The sequence below is a fragment of the Cyprinus carpio genome, chromosome A15, assembly GCF_018340385.1.
Source record: "Cyprinus carpio isolate SPL01 chromosome A15, ASM1834038v1, whole genome shotgun sequence".
NCBI classification, from domain to species: domain Eukaryota; kingdom Metazoa; phylum Chordata; class Actinopteri; order Cypriniformes; family Cyprinidae; genus Cyprinus; species Cyprinus carpio.
In genome coordinates this window covers 18,768,821-18,787,554 of record NC_056586.1, presented here as the reverse complement: position 1 = coordinate 18,787,554, position 18,734 = coordinate 18,768,821, and the positions used below count along the sequence as shown (strand labels likewise).

The following is an 18,734-nucleotide window of genomic DNA, read 5'->3' as shown; positions in this document are numbered from 1 at the left end:
AATAAATGATGGAGCAGTATCTGAGTTCACTGGTTGTGGCTGTTTGCATTTCCAAGGACACAAACCAGCCGAATCAAGATAATCAAGCTGAAACACGTTTACACAGCATCCTGCTATCAATAACCCTAAGGATGAATCCTGAGTAGTAAGTAGTAAGATTGTTTGTCTACATTATTGTGGTGCTAGTTTTTTGTTATTAACGGTTGACAGACTTTCTTCAATTACAGTGAATAGAGGAGGCCTCTAATTTGTGCCATTGATATTAGTATAACCAATTTTGCCAAGTAAATAAGATGCATGGACACCAGTTCAGTAACATAAAATGTTAATGATATTATAATGTTTTTCTCAGTGACTACCTGTTCAAGTTGCTGCTGATTGGGGACTCTGGTGTGGGAAAGTCATGTTTACTTCTACGGTTTGCTGTAAGCTAAATATTTACCAGTCATCTTCTGTTCACAGGTTCTTCAGTGAATCATCTGAAGTAGTTAAACTTTCTATTTCCTCACTATCGTGATGTTTAAAATCTGTGTGCTGGTGGTTGTTGTTGTTTTTTTATCAAAGTAAAACTTTTTTAAAGAATCTGCTATGGAAGAAGTGTCGACCATTATAGATTTTAAAATGAGCTGATAATTCTGTTGTTGACACACAATTATTCCAACAGGATAACACTTATACAGAGAGCTATATCAGCACTATTGGAGTAGATTTTAAAATCAGAACTATCGAAATGGAGGGGAAGACTGTTAAATTGCAGATTGTGAGTATAGATATTACAGACATTTATATTCATTCATTTTCAGACTTAACTAGTTGGTTTGTGTCTGGCTGTGTCTGAGTTGCTTTTTTTCTCTTATCTAATTATTACATCTGTTTTAAACAAACAAAACTTTTAAAATCAAATTGTGTGTCAAAGTAACAAAAACTGATACTTTGCTGATTAACTTACTAACCATTCACTTAAGAGTTGGCCATAAATACTTTGATGAAGAATGATATAATCTTCTTAATCTTTTTTGCTAACAGATGAAGCAAGGAATCATTGTGCAGAGTAGATGGGCTTTTTATTAATAAAAGTAAAAAAAAAAATTTAAAAAAAAAAACACACAAAAACTACTCCGTAGGGGAAAACAGGCAGGCCAGGGCACAGCAAGGTGAGGCAGAATCAGGGAGGGCAGGACAAGATGGGAACCAACAATGGAGCATTAGACAATGAACTGGCACCGGACTGCAAACACATTGAGAAATAAATAGGGAGCAAACAAGGCAGGTAACAAAAGAGGACAGGTGGGGCAAATGAACAAATAATCAGATAACAAGAATGGCGGGGTCAAGATATGACAATAGATATGACAGCACATGGCACACAGAAACAAACAAAACACAAGCTATGTGCTCAAACAAAACAAAAACACAACAAGACAGAACATGGAGCGTGAGTGTCTGAACTCCGACACAAAACCAAAACTGAACAAGACATGAGTCCCGGCATCTGCACACCACACTCCAACATGAAACAAGAAAACAGGGCACGCAGATGAGAGAGCAAATGGCTCCAGCAAACTCGCAGCTGCGCACTCCTATAAAAACAAGACATGACAGGAGTTTTTTGTAAAATGTTTAATGTGTTTCTTTGTCCTGGTGGGATACAGCAGGGCAAGAACGATTTCGAACAATAACATCCAGCTATTATCGAGGGGCACATGGGATTATAATTGTTTATGATGTCACTGAGCAGGTAATCCTTTTAAATATTACAGAATGTTATAACATTTTGAGTACAGAGAATGTTAAACAAAGTACTTTGATTTAACAGGAGTCTTTCAACAATGTGAAGCAATGGTTAGAAGAAATTGATCGCTACGCATGTGAAAATGTCTCCAAGTTGCTAGTGGGTAATAAAAGTGATCTTGCCTCAAAAAAGGTGGTAGACTTTACCACAGCAAAGGTAAGCCCTCTGCTTATGCAAACTTGTTGTAAAGTCTGTTCTACGGGAATGGCTTATCTAAGCTAATATTTTAAATTAAATTTGTTCTGTTTTCAGGAATTTGCTGAGTCACTCAAAATCCAATTTCTGGAGACAAGTGCCAAGAATGCAAACAACGTAGAGAAGGCATTTTTAACAATGGCCTCTGAAATTCAGAAGGGGATCGGGACGGACAGCTTTCATTGTGAAACTGTTAAAATGGGATCCAAAATAAACAGTGCCCCACTATGGCCTGGTGGAGAGAAGTCAGTAGCTGAGGAGGTCAGCTCTTGTTGTTAGTGTTCGGTATCTTTTAAATTCAGGATAATATAAAACAATATTTTTGTTTATCATTTTATGTGTTTTTCCCCCCTTTCCCACCTTCTTTTTCATTCTAAATGTAAAATAAGCCATTGACTCCATGTCAAGCATATTTTTCCATGTTCTAATGCTAATGAAGATGGTACATCCCTTTGGAAATGTTTCTGTAAATCATTTTCTGGTCAAGCATCCATTGTTCTATGTTAAGTGCTCTTTCTCTACAAAACCAGTAAGCACACACAACCATTCAGGTTGTTCATTTTTTTTAATGTTATTAAAAGAAGTCACATTTACACTGCATTTATTTTATCAAAAATATAGTAAAAACAGTAATACTGTTAAATATTATTACAATTTCAGCAGCCATTACTCCAGTATTCAGTGTCACATGATCTTTCAGAAATCATTCTATTATGCTGATTTGCTGCTTAAGAACCATTTATGACTATTATCAATGTTGAAAACGGTTTATTTTGTGGAAACCAAGATTTTTTTTCAGGATACATTGAATACATTTTAACTTTTGCACGGTAGTGTATATATTTCTGATACTACATGCCCTATTTTTAAGAGAAGAGAAGATCCGATTAAATATATTTATATTTTCAATTTCTCAAAAAATAAAAATCTATACATTGAAACTTTTTTGAGTGTCAAACAATCTCTCACTGTGCAGTGCATATACAGAAGTATTAGCACTGCATATGAATCTAAATGAACACTTGGATCAAACTAATGTGCAAGTATTACATGCACAGATAAAGCACTGGCCCAAGAGTTGTTGTGCATGATACTAAATCATATGTCAAAAAATAAAAATGGTCATTATCTCATGGATCTCATTAGTAAAATAATAGTCAAGTAATAATACAATTAAGGAGATGTAATATACATTTATAATTTGATGGTCATATCCCAACACAGTTGAATATATAATATTCATTTTTATGCCAATTTAAAATTTGTGAAAGGTGCATATCTTGATTTACAATCAAAGCTCTAAAAGGGTGAATCTTTTTAGCTCAAGCATTGCAAGCATTTGAATCAAACACAAAATGGCATTGAACATTACAACGTGACAAAACATGAAAATAAAAACCATCAATACACATTACAACCAGGACTTTTTGCCAGTAAATCTAGCCATGTTGGCCAGTTTCAGCCTCATATGTTCCCTCTCCTCTGGGTTCCTCTTTGAGGTGCACTCAAGAGTAGAGTCAGTCTCTAAGGAGATGGCTGGGCCATGTGAAAGCAAAGCCGTCCCCGTCTTTTCCTCAGACAGGGTGGTTGTGGGGGGCTGCAGAATCAGCCTGCTCCGTACTGAGTGTCTGAGGCGTAGCAGCAAAGGGTTGCGTTGAGAGTACAGCTCCCTCTCTGGCCTAAAGCACAGGAAGCAGGCAGCACACAGCAAGCGGAAAATGTAGATCCAACCGAGGTAGTGAAGCTCCACAATGTTCAAGAGAAAACAACCCAGGCTGATACTAAACATAAAATTGAGGAAAATGGTCTTTTCAGTGGCTCGCGACACAAAACAGTCAGTCCGTGTCGGACAAGGGTACGTTTCACATCTGAACAAATGAGGCACCTCAAATCCAAACAAGTAGTACTGACCGACAAGGAACGTGATCTCTAGGATGGAGCGGATCAGGACGTGAACAATATAGATGAGGAGAATTTGACTGGACAGTGTGGTTGGATCCTTGCCAACCTCACCGTTATCATCCTGGAGGAGATTTTGCTCCACGCTTTCCTCATCCTGACCACCCCATTCTTCTCCCTGGGGTCCATATCCCATTCTGACATTGTCCCCTTCTAGCTGCCTAGAAAAGTCTCCCACAGGGTGCTTGGCCTCTGCCTGGACCCTCTCTGTCTCCAGCTTCTCATCTTTGGTGATTTTGTGCAGCACATAGATGATGTAGAAGATGGAAGGTGTTGAGACCAGCACAATCTGGAAGACCCAGAAGCGCAAGTGTGAGACGGGGGCGAAAGTGTCGTAGCAGACATTGTTGCAGCCCGGCTGCAGCGTATTGCAAGTGAACTTGGACTGCTCATCGCTGTACACAGCGTCTCCAACCAGGGTCACCAGCAGGATGCGAAAGATCAGGAGCACCGTCAGCCAGATCTTACCGATGACCGTCGAATGATTCTGAACCTCTGTTAGAAAGCGGCCCAGAATTGACCAGTCCCCCATTTTTTAATCTGAAGAAAACAAGGAAATAGTGGAAAGGCAAAGATATTTTGTTATGTTGTCATCTAATATATTGCATAAAATTTTTTTACATCACTACATCACCAATGGCTCCTCTGCAATGAATGGGTGCCATCAGAATGAAATTTCAAATGGCTGATATCACAATAACATACAACACGACTACAGTCCATCAATTAATAACTTGTGAAGTGAAAAGCTGTGTGTTTGTAAGAAACAAATCCATCATTGAGGCATTTTAACTTTCAACTGTAATTAAACTGTAATTTCACCAAATCTGTTCGGGTGAAGAAAGTCATCTACATCTTGGATGTCCTGAGGGTGAGTAAATTTTCAGCAAAATTTAAATTTTCATGTGAATTATTCCTTTAAGAGAGTTAAATAATCTACTGTTTAGACAAATTAAAAACAGTATTTTAGAAAATTTCAATTTGTGATACCAATATGTTGTTTTATGTGCATTTAAGTTCTTAATCATTCATTTTCCATGTTTTAAATGTATTTAAGGTTTATAATTGCTTGATTACTTGTGTAATCTACATAGAGGTGAATTTAGGTAAATTGGAACACTTTTTGCCATTGAGTTTACTGAGGAAAATGGCCCAATTAACCTGAATTATATCCTCTTTACAGTCATTTAATTTGGTTGCAGTAAAATGGCTCACTAATTCAAAATTCATATAAAAAATAGACAAGGAAAAAAAACTTACCTTTGGATAATTTGTGTACAAAAATGACAAAATGTGCAAAAAATACAATTTGCATTGCTACATTTGAAAAAAGGTCTGTTTGTCACCAGGAAAAGACCTCAGTGAGTAAGCCGGGGGAAATGGGCTGACCATAGGCATCTATCCAAACCCTCATTGTACTGTATTCAGACAAAGAGTCCCAATGTACAATGTCACAAAGGTTTAAAAATACAATGGGATGCACCATCTCTGAATGTCCCTGAACAGTCAAATTGTTCAAAAGAACCTGCTGGAATGGGGAAACAATGCTAATTCATGAGAGATTCATACATACACCACAATATGGAAATAAACAGCATTTAATCTACTGACCCATTACACTCATCCTTTTCTAATTGCTTTATGTTCAAGTAACTCGTGCTTCCTAATGTTGAAATGTATTATAAACACACAACACATTACGTCACCCTTTTGGTCAAAAAAGGCAAAACCAACAGCCTTTTAAAATAATAATAACTCGATTTGATCATGAAGATCTTATTTAGAGCGTTTGAGAAAATGTAAACTCTGTGAACTCTTTTGAATTAAGGATATAAATATGCGTTACAGTAAAGTTTTCAAGTGCAATACTGTACAGCACTTCAAAATCATGGTAAGAAAACAGCTGTCAAGTTGATAACTTTAAAGTTATAGTTGCATCTGCTGTGCTAGAGAATCAACATTTTTATGTGAAATTAAGCTAAATAAAAACTGCAAGCAAATAAAAGACAGATGCATTTTACAGTTAACATTTTGCACATCGGCAGTGATTTCACTACCTCACCATCTGCCCCCGACACATAATATCCAGAGACAAACATAATTCTCAATGCCTCAACATCTGTCTTGGTTACTCCATTTACATAATCTTAAAATATTTTCATTTGGTCCTTTCACTTCATGCACACCAAAACTGTAAGTCTGTTTACTTTATTATTTGTTGTACTTGTGCATTCGTATTATAATATAGTCCTATATATATTATCCTATATATATATATATATATATATATATATATATATGTGTGTGTGTGTGTGTGTGTGTGGTGTTTGTGTATGTGTGTTGTGTGTGTGTGTGTGTGTGTGTGTGTGTGTGTGTGTATATATATATATACATATATATGCTATTGCATTAAGATAATAGCCTATATATATATATATATATATATATATATATATATATATATATATAGGCTATGCTATTATCTTAATGCAATGGCTTTAACTTAATGCAAGATCACTGACAGCTAGGTAAGTAAATAATAAATAAATAAGTAAATAATAGGCCTATTGACGTTTTTAAAATAAATGCGTAATGTTTTTACATTTTTCAGTAATTTTACTTTAAGTCAGTTGTTTATATATAGGCTAGCACCTAAAATATGCATATTCATTTAATAATTATCTGGTTATTTATTTCAACGTCGTTGACATTCAGTTTCGTTTTGTCGCGTTAAAAGTCGTTTAATTATATAATGCATAAATGTTTGATTAAAAAAAAAAGATCGTTGCTCTAAAGTGTGTTTGTGAGTGCAGCGCTGTGATGGAGTGAGCTGGCAGAATCTCAGCAGCAGCGGCGCGTATATCAGATGAAATGGTTTGGCTCTCGGGGTTACAGGAAGTTGTAACAGCTGCCATGTTTAGCTGCTTTGTTGTAGATTTCTTGTAGGTTTCCTGCAGATTTTTTTAAGTGTTGCAATGGAGCAGAGCTGGAGTTCATTTTTATTTCAGGTAAGCCAGCTGTTCGAAATAAATCCCAGCCGCGCGGAAAAAATAGAAAATCGATCGGGACTCTTAAAAACAGCTCGAGGCGCGGAGATTTGAGCTTTATAAGCGGGATTTTAAGGCAGTAAAAACAATGGTAGCTAAGCTAGCTCACATTAGCCGCTAATGCTGCATCTCTCCCAGACTTCCAGCTGTGAACTATGAGGGAGACGTAAGGGATTTCTTTCCCTCTTTTTCCCCTTCTCCTTCTCCTTCACACTCTTTTTACGTGCTTTTTGCCTTTTTTATCTTAAGTTAAACACTTTTAGCTGACAGCTTATTCCTTAGTTTTGTAAACTCATTGATTTTGTTCTGACACAATTTGGATGTTTTGACCAGACGCAACGTCCATGTCTGCGTGTGTAATAATAGAATACGGTGTTTATATGCATTTTTGGCACATTTTTTTATACTTATTTTTTTTCTTTCCCAATCGATCTCCATGGTTATCCTTAATTCCTTGTAACGTTATTTATGTTTATTCGCTGTTAACGCAGCTATCTTGACTACTTTTATTGGAGGGAACATGGGGATAATGGCTGTGTTTCAAGATCTTCTCAGTTGCCTACGTTACCTAGACATCATAATCCAATAGAACGTTCATATGATGACAAAAATACGGTATATGTTCTTCTCGGAATTTAGAACACTTCTATGCTACCACAAAATTCGCTATTATGGTGCCCCAAAATCTCACAGTCGTTATGAATAGTCGTTGTTCGATTAAGTTTGAAAACACTTCTTATATTTTCAATTATTTTTTCTCTCCAACCTAAAAAAAAATTTACGTTTTGAAATTAAACTGCGCTATTTAGTCAGCCCATGATCATGCTGCTGAAATCCATAAGCTTATGCATGTAATTATTTATGTTGTTAAAGCATGCATTGCATTGGTATGTAAGTGAGGTGCAAATGTTGCTCTGCATGTTTACGCAGAAATAGCAATGCTTAGGTTATGGCTGTTATTGACAGCATGCAACTCTTTTTACCATTTATCTGATATGACCTTAACATAAACTTAACATAAAAGTAACAAATATTGCGAATTCCTGTGATGTCCCTCTGAAGTCATTTGCTGAAGGAATCAATGCGATTTCGTATAGATCAACCACTTATTTGTTACATATTGATATGATATTGATGATGATTGTTTTTGTTTATGTGTTTGATAACTGATATGTGGAATCAATTTTTATACATTTTTGTATTTCTGGTTTTTGACAAATGATCAGACTACAAGGTATTGTTTATGCAAAGTTGTTTTGCAGTCTTATTTCTCACTTAGAATCAATACATTAAATAAGTTAGGCTACTTTACCTGTGAAAACTGTTGTTTGCTGTTGAATGCATTGGAATTACTAGGTGCTATTCTTTAGAGATCCACTGAATGATGCAATTTATCAGTGGAACCAATGGTAACATTTCTGCATTTGGCAGATGCTTTTATCCAGAGCTACTTTGCATATTTTTTTCAGTTCTTGCTTTCCATGGGTATTAAATCCATAACCACTGTGTTGCTAGCACTATACTCTACTGTTTAAGCTACAGGAAAGCTAAAGAATAAGTAGAAAAGTATAAATATTGGTTGTATTAAGTTCAGCTTAGTCCAATTATTACGAGTATAAGAAAGTAGTGACTCAAAGCTTTTTCTATTAACTTTCCCCTTGGGAGAGAAAACATTTAAAACTTCTATGGCTCGAGGCCTTGTTCCAGAAAAGTTTCCCAAAATGCATTTACTTAGAAATAGAAGCAGAAGCAGACAATGTCCAAAAATGTCGTTGTGAGTTAAAGTTAGAAAGGCTTATATCTTCTTCGGTGTGTGCTTCCTCCTCATCAACATCCTCCTAACAATCATTTTAATTGAACATGTACTGAAACAATTTTGAAATCAGCTCCAACATAAGATTTAGCATTTTTAGTTATCATAGATTTATTGTTAGACACTATCTGAAACTTCCTTGACCACATTATGCATATTTGTCTACAGAAGGATTCTCAGAAGTTTCTGTACACTGCTCACTTCCTCCAACATCTTGCATGCACCAGTTATAATCCATATTTGATTTTCAGTAAGCTTTACCACAACATGCTGATCTGGATATTGTCAGTAATGGATCAGAATTCACTTACCATTTGAGAGAGAAACACAATGTTTCTTAAAATATTCCTCAAAGTTCTTCCAAAATGCCTTATAACGCCCAAATATTGTTGTGTTTATGAAATCTTTACACCTTAATAAACTTTGGTAAGTTTTAAAAGCACAAGACCATTGGTTTAGTTTACAGACCTTTTAAAACTTGTGTAAAAAGTGCTTATTAATTCGTTCTGCTTGATTGCACCCATGTGATAAAGCATCTAATGAGACGACGGTCTAGCGCGTCACTCCTCATTGTTCTGCAGGCGTCAGAGGTTATTCATGAGCAAGGCATTGTCCGGCTCCCAACAGGCAGCTCCTAATCTGTCTGCAGCAAACAAGAATCTGATTCACTGGCTTCTGTCTTTAGAGGAAAGGGATTCTTCTCGCTCTTTTTCTTTCCTTCATTTTTTTGACAGGTTACATAAGCAGATAAGTTGGTTTTGATGCCACAGATATTTAATTTTGGCATTGTTAAGAATTTTTTTGTTCTATTTCGCCTACTGCTGTAATAGGCTTAAACTGATTTAACCATGCATCTGCCATCTTCACCAATCACGGTTAAAGTTTTGAGGCTTATGCAGCAGATCAGAGTGTGACAGTTTTTTTTAGATATGAATATCAAATTAATTTTCCACATTATGGCTGTGCAAACAATGCAGATTAACCTGTATACCAATACCATCATTCAAATATATGCTCACAATAGCAGCATATTTTAAATGCAACAAGTTTGCTTCAGATTTCATTTTGCATTTAGTCCCACTTGTCACATTTAGGTCTGCGTACAGTGTTTTTGTGATTGTATGTGCGATGCTCAACCTTTAGCCTGTATTATTTCTGTCGGAGTGACATCAGTCTTCAATGCAGATTTGTATCAAAATCATCCAAGCTGCGTGAAGAGCAGCCCACTGTCACTGTTTTAACACTTGATGCTTGGCAAACTTGAATGCGTCCAAATACAAATATACTCACAGAACAACTGCTAATTGCACATTTTGTAGCGTGAGGTCACCTAATCAAGCTCACAAAGACCTCCTACAGGGCTTTTAAAAAAAGTGAAGTGACGTGACATACAGCTAAGTATGGTGACGCATACTTAGGATTCGTGCTCTGCATTTAACCCATCCAAAGTGCACACACACAGCCGTGAACACACACACCCGGAGCAGTGGGCAGCCATTTATGCTGCGGTGCCTTGCTCAAGGGCACCTCAGTCATGGTATTGAGGGTGGAGGTACATTCACTCCTGCCACCAACAATTCTTGCCGATCCGAGACTCGAACTCGCAACCTTTGGATTACGAATCCAAATCACTAACCATTAGGCTACGACTTCCCCGGTCACTTTAGGTGATAACGCAAACTGAACATCTCCATTCTTACACACTTTTTGGTGAATGTTAGGCCTGTGAGCTTTAACGTGGCATAGCGTTTTCCAGGCCGTCATTGGACACAGGTCTCTCGTTACTGTAGGCTTTACTATATTTCCTCAGTTGTACAATTGTGTTGTTGAATGCCCACCCCCACCAACTGGATGCCGTGACCAATGGGACAATGCAGGCAGCTGCAGAACGGGAGCCTAATAGTCATGTAGACTTTCAGCTGCTCTTGTTTTAGGCCATGCATTAAGGTTTGTGCCCCCCTCCCCAAAACCAACGACCCCTCTGGCTGAAGTTTTTTTCTTCTTTTTTTTTTTTTCGATTAGACAAAATTTTTCTGTTCACATTTTCAGAATTTTTTTATTCAAAAGCAGAAGTAATTTTCTGTAATCCAATTCGTTGTTTGTTCTTTAATTCATAATGATGTTATGTTGTGGTTTTGTGTAATTTTCAAAATTTATTTAAGCATATGGCCAACACTAAAAAACAAAAAACACTAAAAAGGTTTTCCTCTCCTGTTCGATTGTGGTATTTAATAGTTTATCCGGCTGAAATTATTATTCTCGTCATTTTCGGGCTCTTGTGTCATTTTAAACCAATTTTGTCACAAGATTTTGTCTTTCTTTTGTGGAGCACAATGAAATTGAATGGAAAGAAAAGCTGTCGTAATCCAAAACTGAATTACTGTAATAATACTGTATTAGTTGCATTGCACTATATTCCATGTTTTTTATTTTTTGTTTTAAGGATTTTTTTTTTAGGATGTAAAGTAGCTTTTTGTCATAAACAGATGGTTTTCCCCTCCACAGTAGCTTTCAAATGTCATTTGCACTTCCACATTTTCAAACATGAACCAATAACATAAAGATTGACATCTTGTTTTCCCATGTTTGAATATGCAAATGAGATTTAAGAACTGCAAGAATTTATGGAATGCATTAGATATTTTTCAGCGCTTTGTCATTTTTGGTGCTTGGCAACACACTTTTTAACCATGTGAACATTCTGCCTTCATGCTCCTTTAACCATGTAGTCTCACCATGTGTGTTTTGCATATGACATGATGTAAGTTTAGTAGAACGTCCTGAGCCTGTGCGGCCAGTCACATGAGGAACTGCTTTCATTATAGGCTCAGATCATTTTACATGCAGTAGATTTATGTTTGCAAGCTGTAGAAAGCTGTCAATTTCTTATGCAAAAGCACTGAAGTCTCTGATATGATGCACACGTCTGCACACGTGCATCTTGCCCTGACGTGATCTAAGGATTCCTGTTAGTCACACTGGGATTAGGGTTGCCAAGAATTATGTCTTTTTTTTTTATGCATCTGCTTTTCCTCCTCTTAAAGTGTGTTGCTTTTTATGGACCGTTTTTGGCATGTTCTCGTACATCTGAATGCATTATAATCGACATTCCTTCTCATTTTCTCACTTTCCCTCACTATCTTTCTCACTCTCTCTAATATCTCATTAGTCATCCTGCAGTTTGCTGAACAGCTGACTGTCCCCCTGCTAGGTCCCAGTCAGGGCTTCTCTTGTTTTCCAAGTTGCACAGATGCCCTGGAAATGAGTCAGTTTCTATTTTTGCTAAACATTTAACACTGTCTCTCAGCTGAGGTCGTGTCTACCTCATACTGGCCAATAGATACACTGGCCTATAATGTCACAGTCAGGCTTTTCACACAGCTTTTTTATGAGTATTTCCTTTAAGAAATAAATGAATACATTTATTCAGCAAGGATGCATTAAATTGATCAAAATTGACAGGAAAGACATTTCTACTGTTACACAGGAATTCTATTTCCAAATAAAGACTGTTTTCAACTTTCTATTCAACAGTTAATGATTTCTGAAGGATCATGTGACACTGAAGACTGGAGTAATGGCTGATGAAAATTCAGCTTTGCATCACAAAAATAAATTAAATTTTAAAATATATTAAAGCAGAAAACGTTTAAATATTTTACAATATTACTGTATTTTGGATCAAATAAAAAACTTACCAACCATTTGTTTTAGGTCTAAAAGCTTCAAAGAGATGTTCAACATGCTAAGAAGTCTTCTCTTTCTATTCCAGCAGGCCAATGAAGCCCTCCACCACCAGCATCAGAACAGCCTTCTGCCGCTGCTCAACTCTGAGCCGCAGGATCAAAAGCCTGTTCTTCCTATCCTGCTCGATCAGAAACCCCCGGTCAGTTCAGCTGACCTCCTCAAAGACAACATGGGCGGCGGGACGGGTGGAGGGGGAGGAGGTGGTGGTGGCGGCGGCGGTCAGGTGGTAATAAAGAAGGAGCCCAAGTCAAAGACGCCCTTCATATGCGGCTACTGTAACAAGGCCTTTCGAGACAGTTACCACCTCCGGCGACATGAGTCCTGTCACACGGGCATTAAGATGGTGTCACGGCCCAAAAAGACAACCACAGCGCCCACCATGGTGCCTCTCATTTCTACTGGGCCACGTGACAACAACGGCAACCCCTCCTATGTCTCAACGATGGCGGGCATCCTCACCACAGCCACCACCTCCGCGTCCACGGCCGCAGGCATAATGTCGGTCCTGCCTCAGCAGCAGCCAGCCATGCCCAAGAAACCCCCCAAACCCGTGAAGAAGAACCACGGCTGTGAGATGTGTGGCAAGGCCTTCCGTGACGTCTACCACCTCAATCGCCACAAGCTCTCGCACTCAGACGAGAAGCCCTTCGAGTGCCCCATCTGTCACCAGCGCTTCAAAAGGAAGGACCGCATGACCTACCATGTGCGGTCGCATGACGGTGGCGTGCACAAGCCGTATATCTGCTCCGTTTGTGGGAAAGGCTTCTCTAGGTAGTTTCAGCAAGTCACTACTGACTTCAGTGAAACATGTCTCATGGTTGATTTTAGGAACAAATCTTTATGTCTTGAATGTCTTGCATGTCAGATCACCTTTGTTTATATTGTGCTTTATACAATACATATCATTTCAAAGCAGCTTCACAGCATTAACAGGAAAAGAACAGAATCAATGATGCAAACTTCTTTAAAATTCTTTATTACAATTCCAAATTCAGCTGTAAAGTATCTCTGCATAAGACATTAGTGTCTTAATGTGCAATATTTGTCCATTGGTTATTTATCCTGAAAATGTTTCATTTTCATTTGACAAGCCTTCACAAGCTTTCATGCTTGCAGTTGCCAGATGACCAAATTTTAACTCCCCTCAATCCCCCAATCTGCCCATTTGATTAATCTTCCCAACCTGGCAACCATGTACTGTCTCTGCTTTGATAAAAAAGTGCATCTGAAAGCACAGCAGTTTCAGTGATTTCCTCCACGATATTTTGCTCAAATGAAAGTACGAAACAGCCTGAAAGCTTCTTCTTGTACCTGTTTTCGTAATGTAAACACTTAATTTATTTGAGAAATGTAATTCATCAGGAAACTAGATAAGGTAAAATATGCTACTTGAGTTGTTCTCTTGATTTGTGCTTATGTGAAATTGCAGTAATTCTAATATAATGTAAAAAGAAATGTCTAAAATGACAATAATCATGATTACTTGTGATTATCAGTTTAACCATTATCATGCAGTTCAGATCAGTTCAAGTTTTGTTCTTATCCATGACGTCTTTTTTTATTTATTTTTTATTGAATGTGATTTCCTCTCCAATAGGCCGGATCATCTTAGCTGTCATGTCAAGCATGTACACTCCACAGAACGACCCTTTAAATGCCAAGTAACGGTAAGACTGCACATGCCCCTCGCTCTCCTGCATTCTCAAAGTTACTTCATGTGTGCTTCATTGGTTTATCGCACTCCATCCACATACTGATTTGTTTTTCTGTCACTGCAGGCCTGCACATCTGCCTTCGCCACCAAAGACCGCCTGCGTTCACACATGATACGGCATGAAGGCAAGGTCACCTGCAACATTTGCGGGAAGATGCTGAGTGCCGCCTACATCACCAGCCATCTCAAGACCCACGGCCAGGCTGGCTTCACCTCCCCCTGTAACAAAGGTATGCCAATTCTTCAACAATTTTCAGATGTCTTCTGGGTTGACTTTCACACTGAGAGAGGTGCCACTGGTTTCTCTTGAACCTGGCACATACGTTAGTGCCTCCTGATTGTTTGCCACCTGTGTGATTTGATGTTGCCAATACAAAATGAAATCGTCCTTTTTGTTCACTTTTCATAATATTCAGTGCTAAAGATTATTTTCCCCAACCTGGCCTTTTAAAGTCCACAAATGTCAGCTGTCTAGTGTAAATGTTAGATATTTAAATATGTAGAGGTTAGGTTAAAATAAGAGATATTCAGCCTCAACTGTAAGGATTTTTCTTCAGTTCTGATGTTTACTTTTTAGTAGTCCCACAACATTATGTATTTTAATACTACTACAATTAATTTACTAGAAATATTTATATTTTTCATAAAATGTTACTTGTTACATTACAAATATTTTTTTTAATTAAACATTTATCTTTTAGAAAAAAATTCTTTAACAATGTATTTTTTTCATTACTAGAAATATATATATATATATATATATATATATATATATATATATATATATATATATATATATATATATATATATATATTATATATTATTATTTTTTTTTTTATTTTTTTTTTAAATGTTAGATGTTTGCCAAAAAGTCCACAATTTTATTTATAAAGAAAATGTAAACATTTTTCTTTAGAAACATTTGTCTTTATCAATGTATTATATTTACTAGAAGTGTTTATTTAAAAAAAATTAATGTGGAAAACATCGCAGTAAACTAAATGTACAAGTAGATGTATAAGATCAATAAATGTAAAATATTCATTGGCAATACAGCTACTAGCCCTGAAACTCTCACACTGACCATAGACCATCTTTATAAACAAACCCTGCTTTTTCTGTTTTGCCCACAGTGTAACCCTAGAAATCACTCCAATGTTTTATTCATTCTTTCCTTTTTCACTTTTTATGGTCAGACTCTAACAACGTGTGCAACTCTGCCTCAGCCACATCAGTCACTTCTTCAACCGCGTCCAACACTACAGCCATGAACCGCGGCACCATCAGCAATGTCGTCACCATCGCCGCTCAGATGAACATCACCACCAACACGGTCAACATCACCTCCCCCGTCAGCCTTCAGCACCCGGTCACCATCACTGCTCCCGTCAACATCACTTCAGTCAACATCCCAGCCACGGCGCCCATGAACATCGCCCATCCCGTCGCCATCACCTCACCCATGTCAATGAACATCACCGGTCCCCTCAACATTGCAATGAGGCCGATGGAGAGCATGTCTTTCCTCTCGCAGGTCCTGCCTTCCAGCCCACCCTGGTAGAACCCAACGTCCCACCCGCCTTCTCCTAGTAAACCTCATGTCTCCCATTATAGTCTTCCTCTCCAGCTGTGAGGGGAAAAAGAGCCTGGAGGAATGGCGAGTATAGGAAAATGACAGTCCGCAGCTGCAAGCAATCATGCGGATGTTAGCTGGCACTTTGCGTCTCCTTCGTTCGGCTGAGAGATAAGCAGATTGTCTAGAGTTTAGTGACGGACAGAAAAAATAGTTATTGCATGGAGTGGAAGACTGACATGATGTATGTTTGGTGATTTCACTTTTCTAGTGCCAGAAAATCCTTGCCAGGCGGCTGTTTGAAGCAGAGCGCGTCGCCGCTTCATTGTTAGTTTTAACAGTTTAAGGACTTCTGCAAATATTACTGTGAGGATTTTATTTTTGTTACATTAGCTTGCTTATCAGTATTTCATAGTTTTATGCATTTTAATGAGTCACATACAACAAAAGGGACAGTGGCTTCCATTAGTGGAAGATGAGAGCATTTTTTTAAGACAATGCTCTACAAATGAGAAAAAAACTTAGAATACGTTTTTAAAAGGCCTTGTTTCATTGTAAGCCTTTTAATCTTTAGCTGTGTTTTTATTTTTATTATTATTATAATTATTATTCTTAATAGGTATTCTTTGGAGTTGGTCATTCCTGATTGTAGAATAATTACGTTCTGTTTCAATAGCTCGGATATTTTTCTGCTTAATGGGGTTGAACATTTACAGTTACAATCTTGCACTGGACACATATCTCTTTGGTGATTATTCTGACGGCAGTATTATTTTAGATCAAATATTTTGAGTGTTCGTATAGATGCCTGGTCACCAAGTGGCCAACTTCATCACTGAAAGGTCCATTTTTATTATTAAGAGCATTTAGTTTTGTAACCGTGACGTCTCTGCTCTTCCTTTCTGAAGAACGAGGGCTGGTTTTCCATAGGACCTTTTGCTCAGGAAATTTACTGAGGGTGTCCCAACTTGCTCTGCTCCTGTAACAGACAGAATCGCACCTCTCTTCCAATTAACACACTAAACATAGTTCCCTTTATTGGCGAAAACTGAGATGTACCTCAGAGGTCAAGGTGCCGTATACTCTTCAGCCGTTGATGCGATTGTCCGTCACAGGAGCAGAAAGTTAACCTCTATTGCTTGTTCGTTTACCCCAGTCACAGTAAAAACCAAAACTGCCTTCAAAAAATTTTCAGGGTTTGTCGTCTTGTTCAGAGTAACCCTGTTTAAAAATAACAGAATCGGCTTTTGCAGATTTCCCCAAACTAGTTTTCCTCTTTGATTTACCTCTCTGTGTTGGATATATAAAAGCAATATACCTTTCTCAGTCCTCCTTTTGACCGAGCCGGACAGGTGTCAAGTCCATTTTATGTTTTGATATGGGGACACCGATGCAAGGTTTGTAGTCACACGTGGCCCTCTAAACCAGGGTTGCCTGCGATTGTGTGATGTGAATGAGTCTCAAACAAAGAGTAAAACCAGCTGAATGTGATTGTACTTTAAATGATGTCATAGCTACCATCGCCTGGGCGTAAATCGCCGGAAAAGGTTTAGTTTGTGTTAACTCGCACCCCCAGTGTTTCCCAACCAGCGTTGACCTGGTAGCCAAGCATTTGTGGTCTTAAGTTTGTATTACATGGACTTACATGTAGAGATGTGAAAGCTAAAAGCGCTCTGGCCTATTTTAAATTTTTGTTTTGTTTTTAAATGTTGCCTTCGGTAGAGGCGGATTATTGCGACTTAGAACTGGAATTCGAGGAATGTGACTGAAAACACTACAACAACAACAAAAAACCAAACGAAAGGGGTTTTAATTGTGCTTGTGATTTAAATGTTTGTCCTTCCACAATGGCGTCACTTCCGTGCCTGAACTGCATGTCTGAAAATGCCACCGTGAAACACATCAGTCTGCTCTCTGATGAGACGAGCAGTGCTCAGCGATGCAAACTGTCTGGGCGGCCAACTGCAGTTTAACTGTTTACCAAATGTGTGTGGAGATTTAGAATCTATTTTGCATATGAAATATCAAGTTGCCATGTTTGAGGAATTATGAATTTGTTATTTTTTTTATATCTTATAAAGTATTGCTCATGAAGTTACTCCTTATGCATCAGTATCTTTTAAAGAACATTAATGGTGGAAAAACAAGAAAAGACTTTGTGTTCGGTTTTGGATTGGAGAGTTTCAAATGAGTCCAGTCCTTTCATGTCCTTTGGATGAAATTGGCAAACCCATGTGAAGGCCAATGAATGTATATCTTTGTAAAAACATTTAGCTCAGAGAACGTGGTAGTTATGATAGACACATGCAAGGAAAAACACAAGTAAAATAACCTTTTATAAGACTTTTTGTATTAGAACATTAACATTGGTAATTTTGTATATATATGAAGACTAGGCTTTTTTTGGTTAGCAAAAAGGTGAAAACATTCCTACTTTTTTTTTTAAATGTATGTATGTCAAGAATAATTATGTAAACCCATTGCGCAATGTTTTATGTGCCTTTTATTTGGGTTGTCTAAATAAAAGAAAACTGTCAAGTATAATTTGCCTCATTTTCTCTGTGCTTTTTAGGGAATTTTGCTTTTGTCAGTTGATAAATTTCAAATAATTGCTGCTCTTTTAGACTTTCTATTCATCAAAGAAATGTTTCCAGCATTGATAGTAATAATAAATGTTTCTTGAGTACCTAATCAGCATATTAGTATGATTTCTGAAGGATCATGTGACACTGAAGACTGGAGTAATTTCAAAAACATTAAATGTTAATGAAAATGAATACATTAGGCATCTGATTATAAGCAATAATTGATGGGGATATGAGCTTCCGTGTGTCTTGTATATCTCACGTGAATGTCATACAGATTTAAATCCATCATCTCATTTGGTATTTTT

At 37.5% G+C, this 18,734-nt stretch overlaps 3 protein-coding genes across 4 annotated transcripts; 2 read left to right on the top strand and 1 right to left on the bottom strand.

Moving 5' to 3' along the window:
- The first annotated feature begins 44 nt into the window (after positions 1–44).
- On the top strand, positions 45–2,333 carry LOC109050740 (ras-related protein ORAB-1-like). Its single transcript, XM_019068314.2, has 6 exons — positions 45–145; positions 353–425; positions 665–760; positions 1,643–1,738; positions 1,817–1,948; positions 2,045–2,333. The coding sequence occupies exons 1-6, from the start codon at positions 132–134 to the stop codon at positions 2,264–2,266; spliced, it is 633 nt and encodes a 210-aa protein (XP_018923859.1). The 5' UTR covers positions 45–131; the 3' UTR covers positions 2,267–2,333.
- Positions 2,334–3,030: 697 nt separating this feature from the next.
- LOC109050738 (gap junction delta-2 protein-like) lies at positions 3,031–4,685 on the bottom strand. Its single transcript, XM_019068312.2, has one exon. The coding sequence runs from the start codon at positions 4,476–4,478 to the stop codon at positions 3,399–3,401; it is 1,080 nt and encodes a 359-aa protein (XP_018923857.1). The 5' UTR covers positions 4,479–4,685; the 3' UTR covers positions 3,031–3,398.
- Positions 4,686–6,757: 2,072 nt separating this feature from the next.
- LOC109103497 (vascular endothelial zinc finger 1-like) lies at positions 6,758–18,379 on the top strand. Of its 2 annotated transcripts, none has more exons than XM_042771358.1 (5): positions 6,758–6,954; positions 12,582–13,324; positions 14,151–14,220; positions 14,332–14,497; positions 15,465–18,379. In XM_042771358.1, exons 1-5 carry the CDS (start codon positions 6,922–6,924, stop codon positions 15,827–15,829), a joined length of 1,377 nt encoding a protein of 458 aa, XP_042627292.1. In that variant the 5' UTR covers positions 6,758–6,921; the 3' UTR covers positions 15,830–18,379. The 2 variants fall into 2 exon arrangements, with proteins under 2 accessions (XP_042627292.1, XP_042627291.1); XM_042771357.1 differs by having other exon boundaries at positions 6,759–6,954; positions 12,579–13,324.
- Positions 18,380–18,734: the final 355 nt, after the last annotated feature.